The sequence below is a fragment of the Labrus bergylta genome, chromosome 21 (genome assembly GCF_963930695.1).
Source record: "Labrus bergylta chromosome 21, fLabBer1.1, whole genome shotgun sequence".
Taxonomy (NCBI): Eukaryota; Metazoa; Chordata; class Actinopteri; order Labriformes; family Labridae; genus Labrus; species Labrus bergylta.
In genome coordinates, this window is record NC_089215.1 from 4,711,904 (window position 1) to 4,724,588 (window position 12,685).

The 12,685-nt window shown below is 45.8% G+C and overlaps 1 protein-coding gene across 3 annotated transcripts in view; it reads left to right on the top strand.

The window, feature by feature from the left end:
• ppp1r9bb (protein phosphatase 1, regulatory subunit 9Bb) overlaps nt 1–12,685 on the top strand; it is a 26,596-nt gene continuing 13,911 nt past the window's right edge. The window contains exons 1-2 of one of the 3 annotated variants that reach the window (XM_065949519.1): nt 1–139; nt 394–1,916. In XM_065949519.1, the coding sequence (XP_065805591.1) occupies nt 519–1,916 (1,398 nt within the window). In that variant the 5' untranslated portion in view covers nt 1–139; nt 394–518. Of the gene's footprint in view, nt 1,917–12,685 lie in introns of all 3 variants that reach the window. The other 2 variants (XM_065949520.1, XM_020630834.3) reach the window with 2 other exon arrangements.

A 12,685-nucleotide genomic window follows, 5' to 3' on the forward strand; every position in this document is an offset into this window, starting at 1 on the left:
ACGGGCACTAGGACCCGGATGCCTCCTCCTCCTCCTCCTCCATGCAGCAGCACTCTGCCGCTGCTAGAGGAGGACCAGAAATCTGCAGCTCACAGAATGAAGAGATCAAAATGATGCTGCCTGCAAAAAGGGATTAAACGTAAGCAATCTGTCGTCAGCTGCGGTAAATCTCCGGCTCATTACTGCTCTACTTCTCTGTGTATGAATATGTTTTAATGTCCGATCACTGCAAATATCTGCGAGGGCTGGGTGTGCATTGTTTGTGCTGCAAGCGAGCTAATGACAGATGCATCGTGCTCACTTTCTCCGTTGCATTGGACGAGTATTGCAGCGGATGCAGGCAGGCCTTTAATGCGAGCTGTTGTTTTTGTTTCTCCCCATCTGCCGGTCTAGTCTGGGCGCCACCTCGCCAGGATCTGCTGCTGCTGCTGCTGCTGCTGCTGGATAACAACAGATTTGCCACCGGGGGAGTTGAGACAGGAGACATGCCGTCGCTGAGCATCCGTTGCGTCGCTTGAATGACCATGATGAAGACCGAATCCACATCCAAGAGCACCGGCTCTGGCTCCACGCTCAGGAGCCCATCCCCGCACAGAAACGCGTACGAGGCGGGGATGCAGGCCCTGAAGCCCGTCAAAGACAATGCGGCGAACGGGGACCTGCAGGACGGCCCCCGAGGGCGCAGGTACGGCTCCAACGTGCACCGTATCAAAAACATGTTCCAGCAGATGACGACCACATCCCCGGCCGACGCGGAGGGGGAGGACGTCGCCAAGATCGCGGAAAAATCCGTGCGCCTCACCCTCCCCAGGGCAGGGAGCCTGAACGAAAACGTGGACCACAGTGCGCTCCTGAAGCTGGGCTCCACCGTCTCCGAGCGAGTGAACAAGTTCGACATCAAACCCGAGAACGGGCACCAGCGGGCCTCCTCGCCCAGCTACTCGAAGCTGCAGGAGACACGCCGCATCTTCGAGCAGCAGCAGCAGCAGGAGAGGCAGATGCAGGAGAGGCAGCAGCAGGAAAAGCTGGCCACCACCAGGGTCCTCCTCAAGACAGACAAGGCCTCGGGCTTCCAGGACGGCAGGCTGGACGTGGTGGCTCGTTTCAACGGTAGCACAGAGTCTCTGGACAGCCTGGACACCAGTGACGCCGTGTCCCCTACTGTCAGCCAGCTCAGTGCGGTGTTTGAACGAGCAGCCGAGCTCCGAAACAACCTCCACCGCCTCTCCTCCACCCCACCTCTGCCCTCCAGGGGGGTCAGCGCCAAGGTGGGTGTGTTGAACTCAAAAATAATCACCAAAAGGGCTTGCACCTTTGCGGCAAGCAACAGGGAGGATGAGGTTAGCAATCAGAATGGGCAAGAGGGGCCTCAAAGAGGGAGAACGACATCCCCGTCTGGAGGCGTCAACGGGGGTCAGAGCGCCCAAACCACTGGACATTTAGGTTCTCTGGGAGAGCAGAGAGAAAAGACGGTGGCAGATGCAGGTGTGGAGGCAAAAGCTGAGAATTCTCATGAATACTCTGAGCCAAAGAGCACATCGCTGCAAGGCGACGTCTCGGTGGAGAACGGGGAAACCGCAGGTGAGAAGCAGACCTCTCCCAAGGGGGGCGAGATGCTCAAGCAGCAGGGGGCAACGGGTAAGGAAGCAGAGGAGGAGGAGGAGGGAGGCCGGACAGTCAGGGAGGACCAGTCGGGACGGGACTCTGTGGATATCAGTACCTACAGCGCGGTCGGCGAGGACTTTGGGGGAAGCCAGGTGGATGAGGAGGAGGAGGAGGAGGAGGAGGAGGAGGAGGAGGAAGAAGAAGACGACAGCTATGAGGCTGAGTCCAGCTGTGTGGAGATCGTTGGGCTGCCTGCTGAGGAGGAGCCGCCCCCTTCCAGGAAGATCCGATTCAGCATAGAGCCCATCAAGGTGAGGCTTTTTGTTTTTTTTTGTGAGAGACTTCCAGCAATCACAATCCAGACACATAACATCAAATAACTTCACATGATCTTACCTAGATTGTAGAGCAGGTGTTGCCCTTTCAGTAGTATACACCTGTATAAGATTTTCTACATACTTAAACATAGTTTGAGTTTCATTTAAATGTCACAAAGAATTCAGTAAAACCGCTGTCGATTTATAATTTATGTACTTTGATGAGTTGATATCGTACATGTGGCCACTTGTAGGAAATGGGACCATGATGTTTTCTAACATTCATCCCAGGCTTTTGAAATGGAATAAAATCAAAATAATTTTGTTTTAAAATGTGTCATGTCAGGATATATGGTATTTTTTGTATAAAGAATCCTTACAGCATTGCAGTCAGTCTCAAACATAAGAGTTTAGAAACCCATCTTGAAGTCTAACAATAATCTGTGGACGTCTGTAACTTTAAATCACACAACTTTGATCAACAGTTGAGACAAAGATTAAGCGTGAACATATTTTTTATTCTCATAAAGAGTAAATAATCTATCCATTTAGAACAGTTCCTCCGTGTAACCTCATGACTTTTGTAATTAGTTTCTGGTCTTTAATTCTGTTTATATTCTGGTGTTTGTTTGATATTTCCATCCAGTCTGTTGAGAGTCTTTGTCGAAACCTGACCTTAAAGCTTATCTTCCCTGACACAGTCAAAGCCAGCTCCACTGTCAGCTGTTATAATGAACTCACTCAGCTTCTGCCGGTGTCAGAATGATGCTGACATTTTGATTTTACCCCACGTTTTCAACACGGGGCTCTTCACACACCGCTAAAACAACCCCTCCCTCCACAGTGGCCCAGCTGCTAATGGACGGTCCGGCCTGCATTCCTGCTGTGCAGCTGACACGGGCCCCCAAAAGAGCCTCAATGTAGATACTTATCTGAAACGCAGTGGGAGCCGCTGCTTCTGTAAATAATTGCCAGGGGAGGCGGTAACAAAGAGACCTGGGTAATTAGTCGTAGAAAGAGAGAGAGAGAGAGAGAGAAGTGGATACTCTGCTGCTGTGCAAAATGCAAGGCCAGTGGAAGTGTTGTGCGTGAGAGAAAGAGGGAAGTGAGAAAAGCGACGGCTCCCTTCTCGGTCCAGTGAGATGAAAGAAGAGTAGAGACGAGGAGTTGATTTAAAGTGTCTCTGTGTGTCTGGGGGTGGTGTAATGATCTGGAGAAGAGCATCGGATCCTCGCCGGCTCAGGCTCTGCCTCGAGGTCTGGAGCGTACAGAGAGCTGGAGTGGGCCCTGACACTGCACATAAAGCACACATTCCCTCACGCAGAAAGCCATTTCAGTGACTAAGGGCTCCTGTCCCTTATCACGACCAGTCATGTTGAAAGTTGCTCTCGCTCTCCTCTCATGGCTGCACATTTGCACAGTCTTGTCTGCTCACTAGAGCGTGACGTTTCAAAAACTTGTGGGTTTTTATGACAAATCCAGCTGAGACTGCGAACACATAATAACGATCTAGACAGGAGATCAGGGAAAATTAACTTTATTGTCAACATTTGCCTTTTTTAACTGCAGATTGAACCGTTCTACAAATTAGAAATAGCAACAGATGCATGTTAGTCTGCATTTCTTTTGCTTGTTTTGGATTTATTTTTGGGCTTTTTACACCTTTTATTGGATAGGAAAGTGGAGAGAGTAGGACATTTATGGAGAGAGAGAGGAAATGACATTCCTTCTTGAAGACTATAGCCTCTGTACATGCGGGGCGACCTAACGTGCCCGGCCATCAGCGCCCCGCTTTTGCTTGCACTTGGAAGTACACGCCCCCCAAAGTGTTGCTTGAAAGTGGATGTCCTCCGTGGAAAATAAATGTTGAACTGAAAGTTGAAGATGAGGAAGGTATTGAGGTCTTTTTTTATGGACACAAGTGGCAGCCTAGCTAGCAGCTCCCTTGATGGACAGCCTGCTGCTGACAAACCTGCTCCCATGGAAAAGCTTGCGATTGGTGAACACTGGAGGAATCCTAACCTAGAAACAAGCTAAGCTCCCATACACAAGCTAAATTAGCAGATGTTTGTGTATGTCCTCCAGGTCATGGGAAATCGAAACGTGATTGATTGCCACAGAATTACGTGAAATTTTCCTTCTTTGTGCAGTAAAACAGAAGCAAAGATTGAAACGGTCTTTGGTGGCAGCAAACGTAACTATCCAGGCTGCTCTTTTGGAGCTTAGAGGAATATTTGACTCTGGAGAAACTAGCAGACTTTTTTGTTTTTTACCATGCTTATAAATCACTGTATCTAATCTGTGCATTTACTGACCAACCCGATCCCACATTTGAGGCTCTATGCGTTGTATTTTGAGTACTGGTACTTGTAGCGGAAGAACTGTAGTTGCTGGTGGTGGTCATGTGCCAAAAAGGACGAGAAATTCAGTAGTTTACGACGGAGAAAATCACTAGATGGTGTTAAAATAGATGTAAACAAAGCGTGAAGGAAATTCATCCAGTATGTTTTTCATTCCTCAAGGACACACACCGTGCGTTTACTGTAAACACATTTCAACTGGGCGTCCAATAAAGAATACATCTAAGTCCATAATACCGACAAATAATGGCAGAATTGTGTATTTCTATTGACATAAGCCGTATTGACAGTGTTGCTCTGAAATCCAGCCCAACCTGGATTGAAGCACACTGTCTTCTCCATGCTGAAAATCCGAGTAATCCCACATAAATAACGCCTGAGCTCTTTGCGTCCATCATGTAATTGTAATGCAGGAGAAAGACAAAAACAGACTTCTATCACATTATCATTTTATCCTCATGAGATCAAAGATGGAAAGCGTTAGCAGGAAGTTGTTATGCATGCTGTGACAAAGAAGTCATAACTCGTAAGCCGTGATTTAAAAAAAAAAAAGAAAAGGAAAAAGACAGAATTTGGTTGTGACCCCTGCAGCCGTCATCGCAGAATAACCTCCTATGGAGTCCTTTCACACTGTATCAGAGCGGCCTTTGTTATGGAGATGCTGGGGTGGATGAGAGTAAAAGGGTAGGGGGGGGGGGGGGTGTCGAGGTCAAATGGGAGGGACGTTATTATGCGGCTCAAATGTCATGCGAGTGCAAAGCTGCCTCCTCTGAAATCACACAGTGTCACTCAGATTGTTTTGCTAAACAGGATGCGCCTGGTTTTTTTTTTTTTTTTTTAGTGCATTTTTCCCCCTCGGTGCAACAACTCAGCTTTCGGGTGCAATTAGGTCTAGCTGCTGTGATGGCGGTTGGATGTCTGGGTGCTTGTCTGGCTTCGTCCCCGTTTTACTCTAAACTCTGTCTGTCCGTGCTCCAAACTGTCCAAAAATAGCAGCTCTGCTTTCGGGTGGAGTTCACACTATAACCCCTTTTTTGTTTTGCTCCTCCTGACACTCCTTCCCTCGCTCCTTCTTCTTCTTCTTCTTCTCCCTCTTTCGCTCTTTGTCACCAGTCTCCCACTGTTAGTAAAAATAGCAGCATTGTTATCGTCACAGACTTGCCTCGCTTTTTTTTTTTTTTTCGCCTGCCTCCTTGTCGCAACACAGGAAGCTGCCTCTCATGTCTTATTTATTCGTTTAGCTTGTTTGTTTTGGCTTCTTCTGATATCACTCGGCACCCACGCCGTAGTTTATGATGAAGCCTGCTGGCATGTTGTGATTTTTAATTATTCATCCTGTTGCTAGAGGGAAGAAGTTTTAAAATAAAATAGGATTTGCACTGTTCTACCTCTGAAGTAGAAGTACTAATTATTTTCCCTGCACCAGAATCACCTTGTGCACTTATCACCTAGCTTACTATAACACTTTTAATCCCCCTGTTGCCACACACACACACACACACTCACACACACACACACACACACACACACACACACTTTCTCGTGGGTTTTCTGCTGCCTACGCAACACTGACTGAACAACAGTCCTGCCAGGCTGCATGAAGAACACCTATGATTTTCTTTCACACTGTGTCATTAACACAAACAGAAAATGTTCCCATGTTATTATAAACTGAGGGTGTTTGATATTCTGAAACAGAGAAGGATCTAGTGTTGTCACAATTCCTGAATTATAAACTTGAATATGATACTGGAAGCCCAATGAACCCAACATTAGATCATTTCTTGAATCGCCAAAGATTAGTAGAAAACTCCTGCACATGCAGTCATGCAATTTAGGCGATGTCACCTCCTCTACTCTTCAGTGTTGGAGATTTTGACGAACCTGTGCTTTTCTCCAAGTTGCAACCATTGCTTCAAACTAACTGTGCAGAAATGCAACATTTGGTCGTTGTAACCTTGTGCTCACCGCTCAGGTCGGCCAGTGAGGGATCACCTAAGGAGAGGTAATTCATCACCATATGTCAACGTATCCTCAAACTGTCTATTACTTAGACTCAGCAGGCCGGCGGTGTTTCATGCATTGCACTACTCACAGGCAGCTGTGAGAGAGAGAGAGTGAGAGAGAGAGAGAGAGAGTGAGAGAGAGAGAGAGAGGTGGGAGACAAGGTCACTCTGCCCCACTTCCTCTCAGTTCTGCAGTGGTGGTGGGTTGCAGACATTTAACAAGGGTGTGCCCACTCACTCAGGTTACCGCGACAAAAAGCGTGTCATGCAACGTGTCTCTCTTTTGCTCTTGATGTCTGGGCGCCGTTTGCTTCTGTGCAACCTCGCCACCGTGTTGTCAAGCTTCGAAGAACCAGGGTCACCTGTGAGGCGGCACCTGTGCTGCAGGTAAAGCTACTTGAATTGATCCAAAGGTAACACATTTCAAGCTCAGAGGTTTAATGTTTAATAACAAAAAGGTTAAATCTTTTCAAACCAGCCCAAGAACACTGACGACCCCAGCACCCTCGGTCACAAGCCCGTTTGTTCTTAACTTCAGAGACAAATCTTTGATAGAATAGTTCCAGAAATAAAGATTGAAATAAGCGCTTTGGACGAAGATCATTCGGTGAGGAAATTATAATTATTTGGTAGTGAAAGTAAGATGTAGGGGAAAGGAATATGTCAACCAATGTAAAAAAAACAAACAAACATGGGACATAAAGAGGGCGACCATGGCGTCACTTTTCACACCCTTCAACCCCCCCCCCAGTTGTCGCCATCGCTGCTTTATGAATTTAGCTCTTTTTAGACTGCTGTTTTAAGTCGGGACTTTTAATGTGACTGTGATGTTTCGCTTCCAATCTGGATGTTGTGGAGGTGTTATGAGGGGGACAAAGTGTTCGCCCCTCTGTACCGAGGTGGTAACAGAGGCGTTACGAAGACGGCGGCGCGACGTGATTCAATTCAAATTCAAGATTCAAAAAAACTTTACTGTCTATCACATTGTGACCGAAAATTTACGTTTTTGTTGAGGCTCAGTAACATGAAAACATACAAACATTCACACTAACACTCACATTAGGTCATAAATAGCTAAAAGTACCCTGAATAGGTAAAAACATGCACAGCAACATTGCTTATCTAGCCTTGTTTAAAATGCGTGATGAGCTTAGCTGCTTGCTGTGTGTGTGTGTGTGTGTGTGTGTGTGTGTGTGGCATATCTGACTGTGTGTGTATGTGGAGCTCCGGCTGTGGCGTGCTTCCTCAATGCAATGTAAATTCCCGGACTGCGGCACCAATATTGTGCAGTCCCGGGATGATATGTATTAAGGCGTATTGACTCCATTAAGGCGCTGTAGCGGAATTGCAGTCTGAAAAGGGCGAATGTTTCTTCCTGTTTTGTCCTCTTTCATGTAATATGTAATAAAAGTACTTTAAAATGATCAACATAAATAACACAGTTGTTATTCCTCGGGTTAGATCTGCATCATAAAACATGATATAGTTTAACAGTGGATGTATTCTGTTGTGTGCTGTGTGTTTATCAGATCCTCATATCAAGCCTCTGACCTTATTCTCATGCTGCCGTGTCTGCCTACAGGGTCAGCGAGAAGCTTAAACATGACTGCTGACCAAAGATCGGCCTGCCAAAAAAAACAGACAGACAGACAGACAGACAGACAGACAGACAGACAGACAGACAGACAGACCCACTCTGGTGCCATGTAACCGTTACCATGACAAATCCACCATATCCATTTTATTGGCTGGGGGAGGTGGCAGCCAGGACTTCATCTTTTTTTTATTATTTTCTGTTTGCGTGTTGCACATCTATGATCTGGATTAACCCCCCCCCCCCCCCCCCCCCCCCCACCCAATTTTTAACCAGGATTTAAATGAGTGGCAATTACCTGCCACTCTCGTGAAGCTGTGTTAGCAATTAATGATGGTGTTGTTAAACCGCTGAAGAGGGGAAAGTGCTTCTTTTTTTTTTTTTCTTTTTTTTTGGGGCTGCATATGTTCAATTTTGAGGGGCATCAACGCAAGCATTCGGACCCAAAGAATGGAGGATTAACCTCCGCAGATATGCACACAGTAAAGCGAGGCAAAAATAAAGCCTAGATTTTTGCGTTGTAATCACCAGAAAATTCACATCTGTGTTTAACGGCGATTGGAGAGCAGCAGTGGAGCTCAAATTCCCAAAAGAGCTGCGGGAGTGTGAGTAAGAGAAGTGGTGGAGAGTTGGGTGCTACAGAAGTCAGTGGGAACGCGCTATTTCTGGGGCGCCACCTCCACACTTCCTATAGGCTGAGTGAGTGTTCAGAGGGAAAGAAAATGCACCAGGTTACTATCTGCTGTGGGCAGCGGGGAGAGGGGGAAGGGGCGGGCACTAACTTGCTTGTTTAACCGCCGCAGTGATACCCAATCACAGCATAGCCAGAGGGCCATAAGTGCTGGAACCTCTGCTGTATTTAACCATCTCCCTCTCACAACAACTGCGTTGTAAAATGGTAGTAAACTGTCATTTTAGTGGCTATTTTTATAGACCTTTTACTGTGCCCACCAGTGTGCGCTCTTTAGAGGCACAAACACAATCTGCTAGCTGGTGAGTGGCTCGAGCTAGCTGCCCACAGAGCTTTTTGTAGGACATCCCAGGCGGCTGGTAGCAGAGGGAGGAGGGAGGAAGGGAGTTTCCTGGCCATCTGTTAACTCCTCTGACCTACTATCTGCCACAACTGGAGCAGCGTCCGTCTCCAGCCCGGCCCAGCCCTGCTGACATCTCTCTCCCCCCCCCACCCTCCTCCTCCTCCTCCCTCCTCCGCCTCTAATCCCAATGTTTATCTTCCAAAGATAGCACAACCTCACCATTCAAGGAGTTCATCTTTTTACTCTTAGGTTGGGTGTTAAAGGTGGCATCACGCGGGATCCCATTAGCCCGTCTGCTCTGTGCGGGATCGCGGCTTACGATCTTCTTCAGGAAGCGAAAGTGTTAAATCTCAGTCAAGAGTCAGATTGGTCCTGAACGTGCCCCAAGGCGAGAGGTCACAACACGCGCCTCATCAACACTGTTTGTTTGTTTTTTTTTTTCCCCTCAGTGCCATGCCTAACGAAGCTTCGGCGGCAGGTAGTCGTGAAACGAGGGCACTGCAAAGCCACCAGATGTGGCCTCTTGATCTTTAGAACTGAAGGAGGGGAGCCGTGCCACGTGAGAGCAGCGCAGTGGGCACGCAGGCTTGGAGTGCTCTGTTGTTGTTTTTATTCTCTGTAATTTAGGATGCAAACAGTGTAGTTTGAGTGTGTGTGTGTGTGTGTGTGTGTGTGTCTGTAATCCACGTTCTGCTAATCCTTCTAAATACGAAGGTAACCTAAATCAAAAGCCATTAGACTGCAGTGCTGCTCCCATTCCTGTCCGTCATCTGCAGCACGGTCAGGCTTAATATGAGTCACTCAAACTAAAACTGCAATCTGAATAATGTTTGCAGTGTTGCTGCAATTTCTTTTAAACTCTAATGAAAGCTTTATCTCTCTCTTGATAAATGTTTAAGTCCATTGCATTTCAGTAAAACACTCATTATCGACCATATCCAACTTCTATTTGCAATTTGCAAATTGATTTATTACGAGTTTAGTTGTTGGTATTGGTGGCATTGATGTCCTGCTTCTTCCGCTAATGAAAAGGCACATTTAAAGATTATTAATAAGCGAGTTTCAGAGTAGCCGTCCAGTAGATGTCGCACTTTAACGCCAGTTTCTCCGGCCAAAACAAGACTGTCCCTCAACGCACCGCTTCCCCTCCTCCCCGTTCCCCTAACCTCAGTGTTCTGACCGAGTTCAGACATTTGTAAGACTGCTCTCCATTCAGATATGCAGCCAAAAGTTGTTTTAGTTTTTTCCTTTTTTCAAAAGTATTTTAGACCAAAGAAAAGCTTTTCTGGCTCCTTTGGTTGACGATTCCACGATTCCAAGAGTGTGCAACTACAAACAGCATCTCTAACTGGCAGGAGAGGTCGAGGTTCACATGAAAAAAAACAAACATGTTTGAGCCTCCGAGTGAAACATAAATAAGTTGACGGAGCTCCATGCCGTCCATGTCAACACAGAGCTGAGAACAACAAACTCAGAGGGAGTTTGACTTCACTATTTTGTTGAGAAAGTCGCTACTGAACGATACATTTAGTAGCATGTAATAGATATCTACTATGTTAGTGTTGCATATTATACATGTTAACTTCTGTATGAAACAGAAAAGAGCCCTAAGGTCAGTACTTTCAACAGCAGAACAGATTCTTGTGTTTGAAACAGACACTCACGCTTATTGAAGTGTTTATGCTAAGCTAAAGCTAACTGCTGTTTGTAGCCTTATATGGCGCAAAAAGAAAAAGAAAGTGGCATATAGTGTATCCTCTTTAAAAGGGCAAATAATTGTGTTTTCCAAAATGCAAACTTCTCCTTTAGTAAGTTTTGTGTGAACGAAAATCAACTGATTTAGAAATTGCATTAGCAATGAATCCTAAAGGTGAAGCATACACTAAGTTCTGAAATTTATTTTTTCATATTTTCTGCATTTAAAGATGACTTGGGCCCGACCAAACTCCAAAAACCGCTTTTTGTTATTAGTTTCCTTGTGCTTCAGTGTCACATATCTGAGGTCCTGTGCAGTGGTGGCAGTGATTTGGCTCAAGCCGATAACATATTAAAACCCTTTTTTTTTCTGTCCAATGATGCATGAAACCACAAAGATACTGAATGAATCTGTGTGAGCAGCGGCTGGTTACGTTTCAAAGGCACTGTCAAAAAACTGACAGGCTCTTTTACTGTGTGGGTAACCAAGGAGACGGGGCCCATACGACTGCAGGGCGGCACTGCGAGCTACCCGATGCTACTTGGTTACACAGATGGACAAACTAAACAGCGAAGCGAGGACGTGATGGAGATAAAGTAAACAAAGACTCAAGAGAAGGGAAGAAAAAAAAAAAAAAAAGTGTGAAAATGTCGCGGGAGGGAACGAAAGGAGCGTGGAGAGAAAAAGTTGAGAAATTGAATCAAATAAACGAAAGAATGTGTGAAAAAAAGAAGAGCTTCATTAGTGTGGCTAGCAGAGCATGCAAAGGTGGTGCAGCATGCATAATCACCTCCGAAGACTTAAAGTGAGGCTTTTAAAGATTCAGCTTACTTTATGTGTGTTTGTGTGTGTTGTGTGTGTTTGTGTGTGTGTGAGCAGCTGCAGAGGGCCTCCATTAGCATGCAGGAGGTGCTTATGTAAACTGTCATGCTGGTGGCTCAGAGTGAATGTAGGAAGTTGAAACAGAGGCCTCTGTCTTCATGAGAGCAACTTCAGCCGGTCGTGATTGATTCTCCCCTGAGAGTCTGATAAACATTACCGCCGAGAAGTGATACAACAGCCTCGCAGGCCCCGAGGAAATGCCGCGGCTGTCTGCGCTGGAACAGTCGATAACTTTTGAATTGCATTATGTCTGCATTAACAGCGGCGGTCAGTTATTATCAAACCATGTATCTCTGCTGGTCTCTCTTTGACGGCCGGATGCATCTTCACAACATCCGAGAGACTGATGATAAGCGTACAGCTGACAACAAGAGCAAATGTAAAAATCCACATTTATAGTAAAAACAAAAAGCTGATATAGACACGGGGGAGGGGTAAAAGTCTTTTTTTGAGTGTTAAGACACAACACTTCCAATAAAAGAAACTTGGAAAATAAATGAAGCAGCTGGCTCTTTAGGGAGGACAGGAAGTGGTGTGTTTTGTTTTGAGTAGCCGTTTCTATATTTGGAATAAACGCAAGAGGAACTGGGAGCATGCAACGGTTAGTTTGGCTCTGTCCGAACATAACACCAAAAAACAAAAACTACACAGTTGCCTTCACAAGTTGTTCAACTCTGGAACAAGTTGTATTGTATTAGTGCGGCTGTTTTCACACATGCACCTCTGGAAGGAAAAAATAATCAATGACAGCCTACTCCTGATATTTTCCATAGTTGTTAGTCACACATCATGAATTAATGACAGTTTTCGCCTTTCAATCGATGCTACCTGTTATTGGACTTATCCACAGTTTCAACTAAAGATCGGAGAAGATCATAATGTCGAGCTGAAAAAAAGGTTTAAAGCTGCTTCGAAAACGTACACTTGTGGAGTTTGACCTGCTGCCTTCACACATCAGCTCCCTCCAACTCACTGTGGCGGTAAAGTCAGGGTTGGACTATCTGGCCTTTTGTCTTCACACATGAACCTCACCAGAGTTTTCTGCATGTGTAAATAAATACTGTACAGCATGATAGACCCCTAAAGGTGCTAAAAGGCATTTATGTATTTGTATGTTTTTAAGTTTTGGACAGAGGCTAGATCATTCCTCGTATTACCCGTCCCTATGCTAAGCTAAGTGTCTCAGTCCTA